Genomic DNA, 19,614 nt, shown 5'->3' with positions numbered 1-19,614 from the left:
CACTGCAATGAAATTCGTATGTTAAAATGTGGAGTATTTCAGTTCGTCTGTGTCCTTAAGGTATTACGAGAAGGTAGTTTTAGTTGTTATTGAAAAACTTGCCCTGGTCAGCATTTCAAGTCTTGAAAAATGGCGGAGAAGTCCTCCTCCTCTCAAAACGCACAAGTCAAGATTGGACATTACATTTTGGGGGATACCCTAGGAATAGGAACGTTTGGCAAAGTTAAAAGTAAGTACAAGAGACATTCACATGTAAACGACAAGCATGGTCAAGTCTCGAGAGATAGGCCCATGAACAATGAAAGTAGTCTGAAGTTCATTACCCTTTAGCCCTATGAATATACATACACAGTGCTTAATTCTAAACAGATCAATATAGGATGAATAAGAATTTGCCTTGCGCTTTGAATATCTCAGGTGAATGACCACAATCTTGTACAAAGGAATCAGAATTAAGCTCGCACTGCTCGAGTAGGCACTGGTTATAAATTACACAATCTGTATTTCTAACAAAGAAAATAATAGTGTGGTATTCAATTGGGTAGATGACTTACAATCTTTTAATTTATATTGAATGTGTAAAATGTTACGTGGTACACTACAAATACAATTGGCCAGCGTGGATCTGGTAATTTCTGTTTATAAACCTGTACGCATGACATAATATGAATTGCATCAAAAAGATTTAAACTTTTAAACCTTTTAATCACATTGTGATATATATATTGTATGCTACTGTTAGCAGGGTTATACTTGTTGAGCTTGATTACCTACTAAAACCTTTTGATTTTTAAAGAAAACATCCCTTTTTGCAAAAATCTATTTTACGTCATATGAAATAACTCTAATATTTTGTCATGATATGGTATGAAACCCTCTTCCTTTTCCTCAGTTGCCACACATCAGCTGACCAATCATAAGGTGGCGGTAAAGATCCTCAACAGGCAGAAGATCAAGAGTCTCGATGTTGTCGGTAAAATCAAGAGAGAAATTCAGAATCTCAAGCTTTTTCGTCACCCACACATTATCAAACTGTGAGTCATGGCATGCAGGTAGTCTTTAAAGGTTAAGGCAATGAATGACAATTTTTCATGAAATTACAACAATCAGACGATGATGTTTATAATGAAATGACCATTATACAATATAAAGTACATCAAACTATTTATGAACTGATATTTTTATACTTATAGACCTATTGCCTGTTTTTTTACTTACCGGTATACACCTGTTGCCTGATTGCTTTGTTTATTTGGTTTTCTCTGTTTGGACAGGTATCAGGTGATCAGTACCCCCACAGATATCTTCATGGTGATGGAGTATGTGTCTGGGGGAGAATTGTTTGATTACATCGTCAAACATGGCAAGGTACTCCTTTATCTCCTTACTCGCTGCTGAACAAATGACTTTGACCTTTTGTATGTGCATCATTCCTTATACTTCTAGAAATCTTCACAGTGATATGCAACAAAAAATGCTTATATTAGTAAATTGTACCTGTTCATTATGATATAATCTGTGCCTTTGCTTAAAGACAAATACATTTTATAAAGTAGAAAACATTAAGCTGAGTGTTGTATTACATACATGTAGAATAAAAGATAAATCTGATTGTCGTGTAACAGTAGTATAATATATAAAGCTGCGTTGTGTTACAGTAGTACATGAATAATGTGTTTAATTATAGCTGAAGGAGCCGGAGGCCCGGCGCTTCTTCCAGCAGATTATATCTGGTGTGGATTATTGTCATCGTCACATGGTTGTTCATAGAGATCTGAAACCAGAAAACCTCCTTCTAGACAGCAGCCTCAATGTTAAAATTGCTGACTTTGGTAACCACATTGTTGTACATGTCTGTATTTTTTGAGAATTGTATTAATCAGTTTTAATATCATTTTTTAACTGTGGTGGGTTTTTCTGTGTGTTTGCATAGGGCTTTCAAACATGATGCATGATGGCGAGTTTTTACGTACCAGCTGTGGCTCACCAAATTATGCTGCCCCAGAAGTCATCTCAGGGAAGTAAGTGTACTACAATGGAGCAATGGTATTAAATATCTTTTACTGGAAATTACTGAAATATACTGTATTTTACATGCATATGTTTAACTTTTAAAGTGATGTTGGTTTGCTTGACTTTAACAGTCTTTTTCCACTGAGTGTTTGGACTCAAGCAACTAGCCCTAGAGTAATACTTCTGTTGTGGGCTTGCTCTTGAATTCTCACAACCATGCATACAGTGGGTTTTGAATATAACTGAATACGACAAAGATTAAGAGGTCGCTATTACATGAAACGTTACTGTACGATATAACTGTTACATTCCAGGTTGTATGCCGGACCAGAGGTGGACATCTGGAGTTGTGGGGTCATCCTGTATGCCTTGTTGTGTGGAACAGTAAGTCTATAGCCAAGCCTGGTCTATGTTTTAAAAGTTACACAGAAATTACTAAATAGTTAACATGCAGAAATGCTCGCAATGATGATGTAAGTTGTTGATCTCTATTTTAGCTGCCATTTGATGATGAACATGTGCCAACTTTATTCCGGAAAATTAAATGTAAGTTATGTTTACATAGTGGTGAAATAGATTTGATCTTGATTTGTCATTACTAGTTGTTGAGCTTACTGTTTTAAAAGGACTTTAGATGCAATGGTGACTGCTAAAAAAAAACCCAGAATTTTTAGAATAAAAAATTAACATTGCCAACAGAAAATAAGAAATTCTTGTATATGATCCAAATTATCAAGAGGCCTGGTGTTAAACAAACATACTAACTAGATATAAAGAAATACATGTATTGCTGGTATTGTTTTGTAAGACATTTACATTTACAGAAACACATGTATTGCTGGTATTGTTTTGTAAGACATTTAGATTTACAGTAATACATGTATTGTTTGTATCGTGTTTACAGCTGGGATATTTGCTGTGCCAGATTATCTGAACAAAGAGGTCGTCAGTCTGCTGTGTTTGATGCTGCAAGTGGATCCACTCAAACGGGCCACCATAGCCCAAATCAGGTAACCACCCAAATGTGCCACCATAGCCCAAATCAAGTAACCACCCAAACAGGCCACCATAGCCCAAATCAGGTAACCACCCAAACGGGCCACCATAGCCCAAATCAGATAACCACCCAAATGTGCCACCATAGCCCAAATCAGGTAACCACCCAAATGGGCCACCATAGCCCAAATCAAGTAACCACTCAAACGGGCCACCATAGCCCAGATCAGGTAACCATCCAAATGGGCCACCATAGCCCAAATCAGATAACCACCGAAATGGGCTACCATAGCCCAAATCAGATAACAACCCAAATGGGCCACCATAGCCCAAATCAGGTAACCACCCAAACGGGCCACCATAGCCCAAATCAGATAACCACCATAGCCCAAATCAGGTAACCACCCAAACGGGCCACCATAGCCCAAATCAGGTAACCACCCAAATGGGCCACCATAGCCCAGATCAGGTAACCATCCAAATGGGCCACCATAGCCCAAATCAAGTAACCACTCAAACGGGCCACCATAGCCCAGATCAGGTAACCATCCAAATGGGCCACCATAGCCCAGATCAGGTAACCATCCAAATGGGCCACCATAGCCCAGATCAGGTAACCACCCAAACGGGCCACCATAGCCCAGATCAGGTAACCACCCAAATGGGCCACCATAGCCCAGATCAGGTAACCATCCAAATGGGCCACCATAGCCCAGATCAAGTAACCACTCAAACGGGCCACCATAGCCCAGATCAGGTAACCACCCAAATGGGCCACCATAGCCCAGATCAGGTAACCACCCAAACGGGCCACCATAGCCCAAATCAGGTAACCACCCAAATGGGCCACCATAGCCCAGATCAGGTAACCATCCAAATGGGCCACCATAGCCCAGATCAAGTAACCACTCAAACGGGCCACCATAGCCCAGATCAGGTAACCATCCAAATGGGCCACCATAGCCCAGATCAGGTAACCACCCAAACGGGCCACCATAGCCCAGATCAGGTAACCATCCAAATGGGCCACCATAGCCCAGATCAGGTAACCACCCAAACGGGCCACCATAGCCCAGATCAGGTAACCACCCAAATGGGCCACCATAGCCCAGATCAGGTAACCATCCAAATGGGCCACCATAGCCCAGATCAGGTAACCACCCAAATGGGCCACCATAGCCCAGATCAGGTAACCATCCAAATGGGCCACCATAGCCCAGATCAGGTAACCATCCAAATGGGCCACCATAGCCCAGATCAGGTAACCACCCAAATGGGCCACCATAGCCCAGATCAGGTAACCATCCAAATGGGCCACCATAGCCCAGATCAGGTAACCACCCAAATGGGCCACCAAAGCCCAGATCAGGTAACCACCATAGCCCAGATCAGGTAACCACCCAAATGGGCCACCAAAGCCCAGATCAGGTAACCACCCAAATGGGCCACCATAGCCCAAATCAGGTAACCACCCAAATGGGCCACCATAGCCCAGATCAGGTAACCATCCAAATGGGCCACCATAGCCCAGATCAAGTAACCACTCAAACGGGCCACCATAGCCCAGATCAGGTAACCATCCAAATGGGCCACCATAGCCCAGATCAGGTAACCACCCAAACGGGCCACCATAGCCCAGATCAGGTAACCACCCAAATGGGCCACCATAGCCCAGATCAGGTAACCACCCAAATGGGCCACCATAGCCCAGATCAGGTAACCATCCAAATGGGCCACCATAGCCCAGATCAGGTAACCACCCAAATGGGCCACCATAGCCCAGATCAGGTAACCATCCAAATGGGCCACCATAGCCCAGATCAGGTAACCACCCAAATGGGCCACCATAGCCCAGATCAAGTAACCATCCAAATGGGCCACCGTAGCCCAGATCAGGTAACCACCCAAATGGGCCACCATAGCCCAGATCAGGTAACCATCCAAATGGGCCACCATAGCCCAGATCAGGTAACCACCCAAATGGGCCACCGTAGCCCAGATCAGGTAACCATCCAAATGGGCCACCATAGCCTAAATCAGGTAACCACTCATTGCATGACTTTTCTCTTGGTTGTTACACTATGGATAGATAAAAAAATCTTCACTGTAACTGTTTACATTTGTATTGGGTAGTTCTAAAGTTGAAATAGAGATACAACTTCATTTTTGATTAACAGGGATCACGATTGGTTCCAAAAAGATTTGCCGACTTACCTTTTCCCCTCGCCTCAAGATCAGGATGCATCCATCGTAGAAATGGACGTCATTCGTGAAATTTGTGAGGTATAGAATTAGCATGTTATGTAAAGCATTATGCAGTTCTCTCGTTCATGCACCTTGTATGATGTACTTGTTATAAGGCCTAAAAAAAAAATAGGTTTGTTTCCGCTTTCAGGCTGAAAAAAATTAGGGTCGGTAGGTCGGCTTTTTTTTTTTTTTTAATCTTTTTTTTTTCCCTCTCCATCTGTTCAGTTGTGGTTATTAAACCATTTATCTATTAAACTGAGTAAGATAAAAAACAACCAAGTATTTGTTGTCATTTTTTAAATGATCTGATGAACTTTTTCCCCGGCTGCCGGCTGATGGGAACATTTCTCGAGCTCAACTGGCACGACATGTGCTGCCATTTGTAAATAACAAACATCTACACAACACTGATGACATCTTAATAGGTTTTATAAATTTTTAAATCGGATAAAAACGAAATTTTAACAAAAAACGGATAAAAACGGAAATTTACGAAAAAACTCAAAAAAAAAATTTGGGTCGGCGGGTTTAAGTTAGGGTCGGTCGGGAAAGCGGAAACAAACCTATTTTTTTTTTAGGCCTAATATATAAAATTATACTATGTTGTTTCTCTTTCTACATAATATGTTTTACGGTGCTACCGTTCTGGCGAGCGCAGCAAGAATTACAAATACCTTGCATCATTGTCAACCTAGTGTTATTTAGGTATCAACGAACGTTAAAGAATTTTTGAGAGAGTATTGCTCTACAATAGGTATGCTTAAGGTATTAATTTTAATGGTTATGATACATATACAGCGCAACCCCCTACCCCGAGAGAGAGAGAGAGAGAGAGAGAGAGAGAGAGAGAGGAGAGAGAGAGAGGAGAGAGAGAGAGAGAGAGGAGAGAGAGAGAGCCAGCCTGGTCCCTGTTTGTAGGTGTGTAATTTCCCACTTTTTTAAATTTAATGGCCTGACTATATGCAATATCTACATAATTTTTTTTAACTGTTTATTTATTTTTCATTTTATTCCTTTATATTTAGTTCAAAATGTCCCATTGTTTATTTCCTCCCTTCTCATTTACTTATATATACCTGCCTACTGTACATGCATGTACAATTAGCTTAACAATGGATCGATATGACAGTAAAGTATGGTTCTTGCTAGTATATATTTATATAATCTCTATATTAAAACAAATTAAAAACAAAATTAATCATATGTCAATGAGGCAGGTATCGCAGTCTTTACTGAAATAGCTAGTACACTCATTACAGATGTTTGATCCGCCTCTAAATTTATCGCGGGAAATATAGCACGAGTGCACTGTGACGTCATCCATGACTTTGTTCGTCTTTGTTTACGTTTCTCGACTCAATACGAAGGTATGGAAGCATGTAACAAATCTTTTGAGTCTCGCCAAAGCTTATGCGGCACTCAAAACGTGTCTTCAAACTTTAATTCACCGTAAATTACGAGTTAAAAGTCGGCCATTTTTGGCATAGCACCACGGGTGAAAACATTAGAGAGCATTATGGGACGTAGACAAAAAATTTTGTTTGATGAACTGTAGGTTTAGCTCGTTCTTTTTCCTGCGCACACTGGTTCTTAGAGCTCGCTTCGCTAGCAGGCGCTGCGCGCCGGCGAGCTGCGCTCGCTATTAATGCTCAACTAGTGGACAGTTACAACATATGCCACAAAAGCTGGGTATTTGCGATTTACTTGTATGTATGTATGTATTTAATACCTGATTAAACACAATTTTGATCTTTATTTTTGCTCAGAAATTCGGAGTGACGGAGTATGAGGTACAACGAGCGTTGCTCAGTAATGACCCCCACGACCAGCTGAATATAGCCTATCACCTGATTGTGGACAACCGCAGATTGGCGGGAGAAGGTAGGTCATATAGGCAGTACACATTTAACTCAGATCAAAATCTATTGGGAGGGTTGGGGAATTTCTGTTTTTCTAATACTAGCACCAACTTAAGAGGTCTAAAAATAGAACCTTTAGGGATAAACTCAGTTAAGAACATACATTAAGAATAATAATTGCCCAGAATAAAGAGAAACGAGTGACAAACAAAATTAAAAAATTAAATACAAAAAAATAATTTCAGTTCCACAAATAGGAAACAAATTTTGATGGTATAATATTATAAAATCCATAGCCTGTTCATGTTTTCCTCATGATTTGCATGGATTTTCATACAATTTTTCAACTGTAATCCTCTTTTAGTCAATTTGTACATGAATGTGTTAATGGTAACATGGCTTTCTGTAACTCTCTGACAGGGGATCTCGGAGGTAACGTTTCTGTGATGTGTCATGGGTAACCTGTAGTTCTGTATGCAGTGTAAATCATCACCACCTCTAATTTAATCTATAATTCATTTTTCTCAAAAATCACTGATTATTTAATTTTCACTGATTTTGTCCTTATTTTTGATCTTAGAACCCACCATTAGTACATGTATGTAATGAATTTTTAACTATATTTAGCTTTATCAGCAAAGGCAATTTCTTTTCTTTCTTCATGAACAACTTCAATTGCAAGCAAAATTTCATTAATGTTTCATGCATTTCAAATACAAGTTCATGTAGATACATTTAGTCATTTAATATGATATTTTGTAATTTTATTTTAATTACATGTAGTTGAACAGTATTTTTATTTAAGTTTTAAAATATATTATTGGATGAAAATTTTGTGAAATTTTCAGGCATTTCTGTTTATAGTTTAATGAGGAAGTGGACAAATAATTTTATGTATATGATATACAGAGCAGTTTATATTTTACTAGTGTTGTTTGTCTCAGTACTTGTACAGGTATTCCTATTGCATCATATTCAGATGTCCAAAAGTTTCCAGTCTTTATTCAATTTAAACATATCATTGCTTATCCATTTAAATAAAATCTAACAACTTGTGAAGTAACACTTAAATCATGAAAAGCTTTACTGATATACATGTATTACCTTCATTCTCCGAATTCTCTGATGTGAATGGTGGAATGGGTACGTCACTGCTGGGATTTATTTAGCTTTGGCCATTTCTTTGAGCCAATGTAATCGTCATGTCTTCTTATCATTGGTCTTGTGTATTCTACATGTATGTCATGCACAGACATGTGTTTGACCTGGATGGTTTGAATCAATGATAACTTGTATGGTTGAATAATGTTCACAAAATTTACAGTTTGCAGAACTTTTTAAGAACATGATTAAAGAATACTTGATGACTTAGTAGTCCCTTTGATGTAATCAAATGACTTGGTGTAATTGACATGATGTTGGTTTGTGTTTCAGTCACTGATGTGGAGTTACAGGAGTTTTACCTGGCCTCGAGTCCTCCCCCTGATTCCTTCCTCTTGGTAAAGTATACACACACCGTGCACCACGTCACACCACTACATACCATTACAGTCCACTTTCACTCCACACCACAATCTTTGATTCCACACAATTTTACACCAAGTACATTTACTTACAATGACACTTTACACCACTAAGCACCTGTTCACAGCACTAAATGTTATTACAGTCACTTTACACTATATATATACATTCTCGGTATTACTTTCACTTAACACTATACTGGTATACATACCCAGTATTACTTTCACTTAACACTGTACTGGTATACATACCCAGTATTACTTTCACTTTACACTATATATACACATTCGGAACTTCAGTCACTATACTAAACTGTTTAACTACACACCATTTTACATAATTACATATAGTACCACTTTATACAATTACAAAATGAGCTCAACTTTATGCTACTACAGTCAGGAAAAATCACTGTATCCCACAATATTTATCACCACACCAATGTTTATCACTACGTACAGAACTCCTGTGTACCACTAGAAATCATAATGTACTCTTACACAACATCAAAACATCAATTAGTTTGTTTTAACTACAGACTGTATAATACTGCATACTATTTTTACCACTACATGCCACAGGGACCATAAGCTGCTGTCTTTTTGCTGTATGATACACATGTCAGTCTTTACTTACAGTCATAAAACTAAGCTACCATACTCTAGGAGGCATGGGAATTTGCCGTTTTATTAAACATAGAATATATGTATATCTCTGAACACTTGGAGATAATGTTCATCTAGGCGCTGGCTGGATAACTTGTTTAATACATGTACTTCTCAATGGGTTTTAATTCTGTCAAGTTGCACATACAGAGGAGTGCGAACAAACAAATTCAATTGATTGTTGATCTGATCATCTGAAAAACATGAACTGATGGTTATTGATCAATTAAACATGTATAAATGTTTGTTAAATCGTTAAAGTAGAGACAAGGATATGTTAGTACACTTAATGTCAAGGATCAACTTGGTAAACATGTAGGTGTATGTTGGGAAGGTCAGATCAATATGTATTCTGTTCATCTGTTCTTTAATCACCTGATTTCTCATTAATTCCTTGCACTAATTCTCACACTGATTTCTATAAAGTACACTGGAAACTTGCAAATGTGCCTTTTTGCCTCAACAATATTGTATAAGTAATTGAATTTTTGAATTAAGGAAAATGATTAAAGTCTGAATACTTATGTATAAAAATGGTAATTTTTGTACAAAGTGCATATTGCATGAAAGCTGAATAACTGTTTCTCTTTTTGGCACTAGGCAAAGCAGTCGCATATACTGGGCACACCGACCCCCCAGGAACATGTTAGTATCTCCATAGCAACGACCCTATGCTTGACCTTCATTACTGTTCTGCACTGTTTTTCTGTAGTGTAGATTCACTAATGCAGGGCAGTGTTTTATGTATTTTCTTCTTCTAATTTGTAGTGTTGCTGTTCATTGTAAATGCCGTGGCTATTCCACCTAAAATTCTAGAAAAATACCTGCTACAAAGTTGATTCTAAGTTGTAATTTGAATCAAATGAAAGGAATATTTATAAGATCAGATGAAGTCTGATACATACAAACATTGACAAAATATACATGTATGAACAGGAACATCAGAGAATCAAGAACAATACTCATATTAATTCCAAGTGAATCAGCAATAACGCATTCATGAGCAAAGAATCAAAAAACCCTATACAATGTAATAAACTTTTTCAAGAATTCAGTAAAAGTCTGGGCAATTTTTCAAATAATTATAGTCAACAATGTGGTAATACTGAATGAGAAAAGTAATATAAAAAATGAATTTGATGTTTGTAATCTCAATTCAAGATTCATTCCATAAACCAAGCAAGTTTGTGTCTCTCTCGGTGAAGTCATTTTTCAATGTAAAGAATCACTATAAGAAAATCAAACAGTTTTAGAACATGTCTCTACTCACACAGTAATGTAATGCTCTCAAAATGTCTTCAAAATGAAGCTGGTACATTCAGTCTCAAATCAATTTTCGCTACACATGATAATTTCATACATCACTGCCAGAAGGATAGAACAAGAGTTATCTACTTTGGAATTAATGGCGTTAGCTGGAATAGCTCAATGCAGCATTACTAGTGTGTGCTATTGTTCCTAAATTCCCCATCATTCATCTACTGGTAAGCCATCTGATTAAATCTACTACTTCATGGTTTGATGGCTAAAGTCTCACTGAAAAATTAACTGGAACAGTGTAATAATATTTAATCATGTTGAAAGGTGACAATTTTAGTAATGTCATCAAAACCTAGAATAAACACATAATGTCAAATTAAGATGCACGCATTTTTTATGATACTTGCATTCTTTTCAAAAAAGAAATTTGGAAGAAATCTGAGTTTTGTGTGATAATGCAATGCACATGTATATAGACAGCATTCCTGTCGGTAGGCTAGCCTCATATAGCAATATATCCAGACATTTTGTGAGGAGAGAGGGATACATCATCTGGCTGAGTGCTGAGTCCTAGACTGGCCCTTTCCATCATCAGCATGATGTGTTACCTCCTATTCTATCCCAGAACTCTAAACGATTGACCAGTGTTGTGATAATGCATGCAACCCTCTGAAGCTTATCATGAAAGTCCACATCAGCCAAGCTAAAATGCTTGTTGCATGATAAATAAAATCTGTTTAATATTAACTGTCATATACAGTTAAAATCAGATTGTAAATGTCCAAGATTCTATATTTATTTATAGATATAAGTGTTACATGTAGTACACATCTGTTTTACTGTGGTTGTAGGCGTCCAGTCCCATGAGACCCCACCCAGAGAGAATGCCAGGTAAGAATAGTTATACAGGTACTAAAATACTGGTCACTCAGAGAGAATGCCAGGTAAGAATAGTTATACAAGTACTGAAATACTGGTCACACAGGGATGCTTGCAGATAAGATATTACTAGTAAAATCCTTGGAAATTTACCTGTAGAATCAATCATTACCTGTAAATTATATAAACATTGCTTGTAAAAAGACATGAGGGGTTCTTGCAGAAGATTTCTGTCTTGTATAAATGGATAATTCGTTTGGAGTCACTGTAATTTGCATAACTGTTTATGCCTTGTATAAAACAAGCTTTTCTTTCATCATTTTGGTTTAAATAACTGATTTCATCTGCAGAAATGAAGAACACAACACACACTCTGGAGCCTGTCTCTAGTGCCAAGCAGCTAGGGGCTCAGGCAAAGAAGGCCAAATGGCATTTAGGTTCGTAGAATGAAAATCAACTAAAGATTATAAAATAAAGACCGTATAGACATTTACTGACAGGCAAACTGTAAACAACAACTAATGATCATCAAAATGCTCAGATGAGACATTACCTGTATATCATGTATATGGTATTTGATAATTTTTTAATCATTCAAGTTTTGATTGATGCATTACGAAGTAGGGAAATATGTCCAGCCCCCATCTGTGATGTAATATTACACTTGCAGGAATAAGATCTCAGAGTAAACCATTGGATATCATGCATGAAGTATTCCGAGCCATGAAAACGTTGGACTATGTAAGTATTTCTAATCATTGTTAAACTTTACCAAACTGCCAATAATCATATTACTGTACATTTCTTTTACGCAAGTACTTTAATTCCCAGATTCCACTGTTTTTGTATCAAACAGCAAAAATGTAAAATCGTGAACACCAATTTTTTGTTGTAAAAATTTTTTATTTTTATATGTAAAAATGTGTAAAACTTTGTTGATTTTATTCATGCATTATAATTATTTTTGTATAATTGACAGGAATGGAAGATCGTGACTCCATACCATGTTCGCGTTAGAAGGAAGAATCCAGTCACAGGGCGTTTTGTAAGATCTTTTTAACTGTCAAATCTTTGTTTTCTAATGATGAAACTTCCTGTCTTGCAATGATTGTATGGAATAAAAGACATTTTCTAAATCATCAAACTACAAAGAAAAACTTATTTGTGATGACTAATTCATGAAACAGTGATACTTTTATACACAAAATATAATACATGTATAGCAATACATATCTATGAATAGTGTCACATGATTTATTAATACCAGTGTTCTCCTGTAGCAGGTTAATACTGTTCCTGATTGATAAGCCAGTTGTTCAATGGTATCTTTACAATAATCTCACATGAATGATGATTATTTAATATCTTACTGAGTAGGCATACCCTGCTCTTGATCAATCATCCCATTGTTCTGTTGCAGTACAATATGTCACATGACATATAGTGGTATTATCCCCCCTGTGTAGATTATCCTGATCCTGATCCTAATTCCTCTGTTTCAGTCCAAGATGAGTCTACAGCTGTACCAGGTGGACCAGAAGAGTTACCTGCTGGACTTTAAGAGTCTGTCCAACGTGGAGATCCACGAGTCCATGTCCTCCTCGTCCTCCCTGGAGGGCGGCCGCATGCCCCTATCTCCCCCCTCCTCCTGCTCCGACCTAGGTGAGTCCTCACTGCACAGAAACGCCCCATGTTAGACATTGTTGCCAAGAAATTCTAATTTATTCTATGCCTAATTACATGTGTTGAGATATTTTTGTTTCTCTGCTTAATAATTACATTTTCACAAATTGACTGTGGAGGAACAGCCTATTTCAGCTTGTTTGTCACTGAAAGTGAAGAGATTCTGTGAAGACAAAAAAAAAGACACCAAGCTCTCTCCATTAGCTTTAAATTTGTTGTGTATGCCTAGTGCACGCACCTCCATGATGCCATGAGTAGGCAGTGTTAGACTGACTTTGTTTACTGGCATGCTCCTCTCTGTTCTTCTTTTAGGATGTTGTTGATGTTGATGTTTATTTTTAATGAATGATGTAAACTCTCACAGAGTAATACTATTATTTCCTTCCACCAACAATTTGGTGAGTTGTCAAATTTTTCTAGTTTGTTCAAGTTCTTATTATGCTTTGTGAGAGTTTACAAAGGAACTGATGTTCAAGCTTTGGTTCACATAGAAGTATGCTAGTATATAAATAGTGCCTGTTTGGGAGGGTAACAGTTGAAATTGACACCCCGAGAAAACCATTGTCAACCGACGCGAAGCGAAGGTTGACAATGGTTTTCGAGGGGTGTCAATTTCAACTGTTATCCTCCCAAACAGGCACTATTTATTTTGTTATACTGAATGTCTTTTTTAAATTTTTAAGAAAATTTTACTGCTTTTATATAGGAATAACGTGAATTCTACAGCGAACCGTACGCGCATAACTTTCGCGCATGTAACATTTTTTAATGTTACCCGTTGCCAAGTGCGTTGCTAACGCTGAGGGTAATAGTAAATATTATTAACTGCGTCTTAACCAATCAGATTTCAGTATTTAACATGAAAGTATAACAATAACACATGTAAGAAAACACTGACGTGACTAAGATGACCTTAACTGTTGCCATGACTGTGATTTCAGATCCCGTCACCGACACTGTTCTGTTAATGCCTGGTAAGTGATGGCTTCTGCTTATTACAATTATCTACAGCACACGCTCACAACTTTCTCAATCTCAGAAGGGGATGGTACAGCTTGTAAAGTTCTGCTATAGATCCATCTCCTTGGGCAATACATCTGTGTATTGATCACATGATAATCCTTTTCTATTGAAAAAAAAAGAACGAACTTTTTATAAAGATTTGCTTGTATGAAGTAATTGCAATACAATATATATGCACAGCACATATCAGTATTTAAACAGAAGTTCTGTTAGAACTGTTCTTTATTTCAGTGGATAAATGTACAGTACATGTATTTTGGATATAATTAATGAAGCTTTAATATATGCATGTAGAAACTTTTTTATGCTTCAAATTTCTTTTTTAATGATAGACTATGACTTAAGCTAATTTTTAGAAAAATGTCTGTTTGGAGTGTTGATTCTTTTACTCTATTACATGTACACATGTCCATGCATATATGTGAAGATGTGACATGTCTCCAATCTTTTACTCTATTACATGTACACATGTCCATGCATATATGTGAAGATGTGACATGTCTCCAATGTTTTCAGTTGTCAGTGTGTTCTCTGCTTTGAAGGCTAGAAATGACAAACAATACTTCTTTATTTGCTTACTATGAGCCATGTATATGTGGGTTTGGTTTTTTTGGCTTTTTAAACTTTGATGTCAGGTCTTTTATTATTTAGATCCTGCAGCATCTGAAGCACAAGTTATCAGTAACCATGGTAACCATTGTGTTTTGTGTTCCCAAGTAGATTGTTAATCACTCCTTGTGTTTTGATTTTTGAATTACCAGAATGTTTGTTATAGCCTGTCCTAAGAAATTTATGCCACACATTTCAACGTTTCAACGTTCATTCAATAGTATGAAAAAATCCCAAGATTTTCCTTTTAAATCACCCCCTCTAACTTGTCAGGTTACACTACATGGCTAAAAATAAAACATCTTTACAAAAGAGATGAAAGTACCCGGATAATAGCGTTGAAAAATTGTACGAGGTATTTGGAGTGCCTTCCAAATGAAGAAAAAATGTAAACATTCCCATTATAAAACTCTGTAAGAAATCTGATTTTTCCAAGTGAAAATCGTCCAAATGTGCTGCATAAATATGTTGGGACAGACTGTAGATTTACTCTGTCATTAACATTCATACACAGAGTGCAATGTCTTTTTTGGTTTTATTTTTACACAGGGTGATATCTTCCATACTGGTACATTATGTAACAGATTACACATAATGTTAGTCTCTACAACTCTGTAACTACTTAGCTACACTTATAACAAGTCTCCACAATTAAAGTGATATGTAGAGGAGCACAAGTCTCAGTCAATAATTTTTTTTTTTTTAATTAGCTGAAATGGTCAGTAAGGTACATTATTTTGATGTAAAAGATGCTCACTATTAATGGGTGCTAATACATCTTTAATATGTAATATTTTAGAATGTTCACTATAAGTTAATTTAATCCCTTCATACAATTCTTGTTCCCATTGATGTAATCTGAATGGAATCTCCTTTCAGTTTGTAGATGCCCTGTTTTATCTCCAAGTATTCATGGCAACTTGTGTATAAATGTATATCCTTCTTTTTTGTTTAGAATCTGCTTCAACCAGTGAAAGTTTCTGTAGCAACCTAGGTATTGAGTGTACACATTTTCTTGGTGTTCATCACCATTAATATTTTTACATCTTTGCTGTGCAGCATCATTCATCACTAATAGTACAATGGTTTGATCAAAAGCAAAATTCAAAATATCAATAACAAAACACATCTTAGATTGGAATACTGGACCGAAAGATAATGCATGCTTAATTTAAATGCAGGTTATGCACATTTCAATATTTTATAATAAAGACACATGTTTCCAGTAAATATAGTCTTCAGTAGTATTTTCTTACTTTACCAGTAGTTCAATAGTCCATTTTTCCAATTTCTATATTGTACTTTTTATGTTGTATCATTTTTATAATCTATCATTTCAGCATTTTGAGAGCTTATATTTAAAACAATATTTACCAAAGAAACATTATTTAATTAAAAAAACTGCTTAAAATTCTCATGTATTGGGTAATTAGCAGCTTGTCATTAAAATTGTATTTGTTAATAGCTGCAATTGCTACGGAGGCCTGACTGGCTTTATTAATGCGTGTATTCCGGTCAGCTATTCTGCTTCAATCAGAAACGGGGACCTCTGCTTTCAGCTGGTTTGACTGCTTAGGCCAAAAAAAAAAACATTAGTATTCAGTTTCTCAGGCCAAAATTTTTCAAATACAATGCAGCTGACGGTTTGTTTTTTTTAATTGCAAGATTTTTAAAGGGAATTTATTCAATTTTTTATCTGACCTAAAAAATTAATAAAGTAGCATTTGACTTTATGCTCAGATGCAGCAGTGCCTGAGAAACTGTATGTTAATTTTTTTGTCTTAGTTTGGTTGTTTAAATGTCATGTCATTTATCAGTTACGTATGAATTTCAGACGAGAAAATGGACATAGATGAGGAACAGCCTAGGCAGCATCAGACCCTGGAGTTCTTTGAAATGTGTGCAAGTCTCATCACCACACTGGCCAGATAGAGAACCACTCCGTTGGACCAAGGTCTTCTGCGACCAGTGATGTGTATTACTGGTCACCAAACATTAGATTTTAGAAATATTTTGTTATACTTGTAAACGCTTCCTAATTATGTATCTTTGCTGAAGGATCTTTGTCCATGTCCAGGTATGTTTAGCATCATCTGAGAGGCCAATGCTTCAACTGTGCAATATGAGATAACATGAGAATACCAAACACTGTCAAAACACCAGTTCTGTGTTGTTGCCTGTCCCTGACTACAGGGGTGGTCAGTGAGAGGCTTGGTGTGGGAGAGTGATAGACAGGTGCCCCTGCTCTGTGATTGGTTAATGTGGGTGGATGGGAAAGACGTAGGATCTTGTGATAGTTAATGTCAGCATTGGTGATAAGCTGCAGATTTGTCTGCCCTTTTTATGTCTACTCATCTTTTAATATTTTTATCTTTTAGAGAAGGCATTACAGGCATTTATGTTTGATACAGATATGATGTACATGATGCAACTTTGAAAAATGGCAGATTAAGTTTAAAAATGAGTTTATTTCAGTATATACTATTATACATGTATAAAAACCAGATTTACTTGTAGTAAACTTTACTTAGAACCTGTGACACCAACTTCAGGTGTTATGACTTCTTGTTGATTTCGTTAACCATGTTGCACTACTGTTTACTTTAAACTCTGCTATACTTACGGTACGAGTATATACAAATGTACTTGTTTTTGATACTGCAAACAGCTATCTGTTTTTGCATTACAGAGACAGTCATGATAAATTTTACTGTATTCTTGAATCAACTGTCCACTTAAAAATGTTTTAGCAGGGAATAAGAACATTTCTAGAATTGCTTCATAATTTTGTTGTATTTTAAAAGTGACTATGTGGAAACAAAATTAGCATATTCATAAACTTTGTAAAACAATGCATCATTGATATTTTGTCCAAAGACAAATTGTTAAAGGTTCATCAGACTTTGGATTTAATTGAGTTATTTACAAGAATGGAGGTGAGACAGTTGTGTGTGTGTGATGATCTATCACTGAATGACTCTAATGCTCACCCTATTTAGTATTTTAAGTACAGAGAGAGAGAGAGAGAGGTCTGTTCTGTGGCAGCTGTTAATGCCTCGGATTTTGGAGTCTGAGCCTGCCCCATGGCAGCTAGGTTTTGTACATACACAGTGTGATAGACCAATGAGAGAGCACCTGCCTAAACAGAATATTGTAGCTCCTTCGAATGTTGAACAATTAAATCATTACATGACTGATGAATAAGAAGTGATTTAATGTGATTCTTCAGAGAGACAATATTCTTTACCAAATCTCAAACAATGAAAAAGTATGTAGGAAATGTAGTTGAATCAAATGTAGGAAACCTACGGTAAAACTTCCTTGCACCGATTACAATAAGGGAGACTTGTGAGGCTTGTCAGGATAAAATGATTTGAATGAATACTGGTATATCTTTTTATTCAGAAAAACTCACATATTTTCTTTTGAATCATCCGAAAGGATAATTTTTACTTTGAATATTATAACATAATTTATTGTAGAAAATAATTGCCAAAGGTATCTGAAATTGTTAATTTATATTCAGTTTATTTGATTAAAAGTATCAGAGTTAAGGATGTGCATGCACTCTTGTAATGTATTTAGTAATGTATTTAAGAACCCTGATTATTCACTGCTTAATGGCTATGTCATTCACAGGTTTGTTGTTTGTTTACATCACAAACTGTTGTTGATTTTATGTATTGCTTTGGGTTACTCCTTATTTAGATGTGATCCCTTGCAGTGGATAGGGATGGGTTTTCTGTTGTGAATGTTAAAATTTAATACTTATGTACAGTGATTTATCATACATTATGAAAATTAAAGCACTCTTTAAATTATTGGTGTTGATTTTGATTTGCTTAAAGAATTGATAATTTTTTTAGCTTAATCTATGCATCAATAATTTCCCTTATACTGTGGATTCCTTATTTTCCGTGTGTACTTAGTTCCATGATTCAACCTTTTTGCATCAAACCATGAGAATATATAATATAAAATAGCAAACACTGAATTATTTTCATGGTTTTATTTAGGTTGTGTCTCCTTGAAAAATAAGTCGGATTTCAAAATCTGCAATATCTGCTTCTCCTGATTTTTATTGGATATTAATACCTCACATTTAATTAGGAATCTATTTTAACAACATTTGTTTTATCAAAATACCTTTTCTTCATTGTTTTGTACAAATCTGTAGTGTTTGTGTTAATGAAAGAAAAATCTACGATTTTAATCAGTTGCATAGCACATAAGTCAAAAAACTGATATCATATTAATTACAATAATGGTGGCTTTAAAGATAGTTATAGAAGGAAATAAAACAGTAGTGGTTACTTAAAAAAAGCTTTTCGTGAACTACTGAGTAAATTATCACAAAAGTTTGACATGAAAGAGTACCGGTAGATTATATTAAATGACCTATTTTATGGATTACATTATTAGAATATAAAATTTTCTGTTATGGAAAGCTTAGAAGCATCATACCTTGTCATTTGATTGATTATGCAGTCTTGTGGGCGTCAATTAATTAACTTAAAAGAAGGCCACCAAAACATGCATGATTTCATGGCGAATCTGTCATTGTTCGTGGTTTTATTATAATAGTATTAATTTTGAACATTGAATTGCAGGATCAATTCACTTTAACATATAATAGGATATGCGTCCCTGATTCATCATAGGGTGTCATGATTTGCCCATTTCATAATACAATATAGGTCATTAATCAAATACAATGTAGTACAGTATTTATCATTTTCATAATCAAATCTTTCAAATTATCTGTAATAAGTGAACTAATTTACTTCATTTTTTTAAAAGCCTAGTTAATGAGTACCGACAAGTAAACTCCGTGTTGAAATAGAAACATTTCTATA

The 19,614-nt window shown here is 36.1% G+C and overlaps 1 protein-coding gene across 16 annotated transcripts; it reads left to right on the top strand.

Annotated features, from left to right (window-relative positions):
• Positions 1-88: 88 nt before the first annotated feature.
• LOC128165229 (5'-AMP-activated protein kinase catalytic subunit alpha-2-like) lies at positions 89-18,579 on the top strand. 16 transcript variants are annotated; one of them, XM_052829525.1, is made up of 22 exons: positions 89-229; positions 893-1,034; positions 1,275-1,368; positions 1,688-1,832; positions 1,934-2,021; positions 2,328-2,397; positions 2,511-2,559; positions 2,918-3,023; positions 5,187-5,292; positions 7,023-7,137; positions 7,696-7,713; positions 8,550-8,614; positions 9,905-9,949; positions 11,416-11,455; positions 11,794-11,880; positions 12,114-12,184; positions 12,423-12,488; positions 12,946-13,105; positions 14,068-14,100; positions 14,801-14,839; positions 15,714-15,752; positions 16,593-18,579. In XM_052829525.1, the coding sequence occupies exons 1-22, from the start codon at positions 130-132 to the stop codon at positions 16,688-16,690; spliced, it is 1,776 nt and encodes a 591-aa protein (XP_052685485.1). In that variant the 5' UTR covers positions 89-129; the 3' UTR covers positions 16,691-18,579. The 16 variants fall into 16 exon arrangements, with proteins under 16 accessions (XP_052685485.1, XP_052685486.1, XP_052685487.1 ...); XM_052829526.1 differs by lacking the exon at positions 7,696-7,713 and adding an exon at positions 7,536-7,547; XM_052829527.1 differs by lacking the exon at positions 7,696-7,713.
• Positions 18,580-19,614: the final 1,035 nt, after the last annotated feature.

Source organism: Crassostrea angulata, chromosome 10, assembly GCF_025612915.1.
Source record: "Crassostrea angulata isolate pt1a10 chromosome 10, ASM2561291v2, whole genome shotgun sequence".
Classification (NCBI taxonomy): Eukaryota; Metazoa; Mollusca; class Bivalvia; order Ostreida; family Ostreidae; genus Magallana; species Magallana angulata.
Note: the sequence above shows the minus strand (reverse complement) of the source record. Positions and strands in the feature narration are given on the sequence as shown.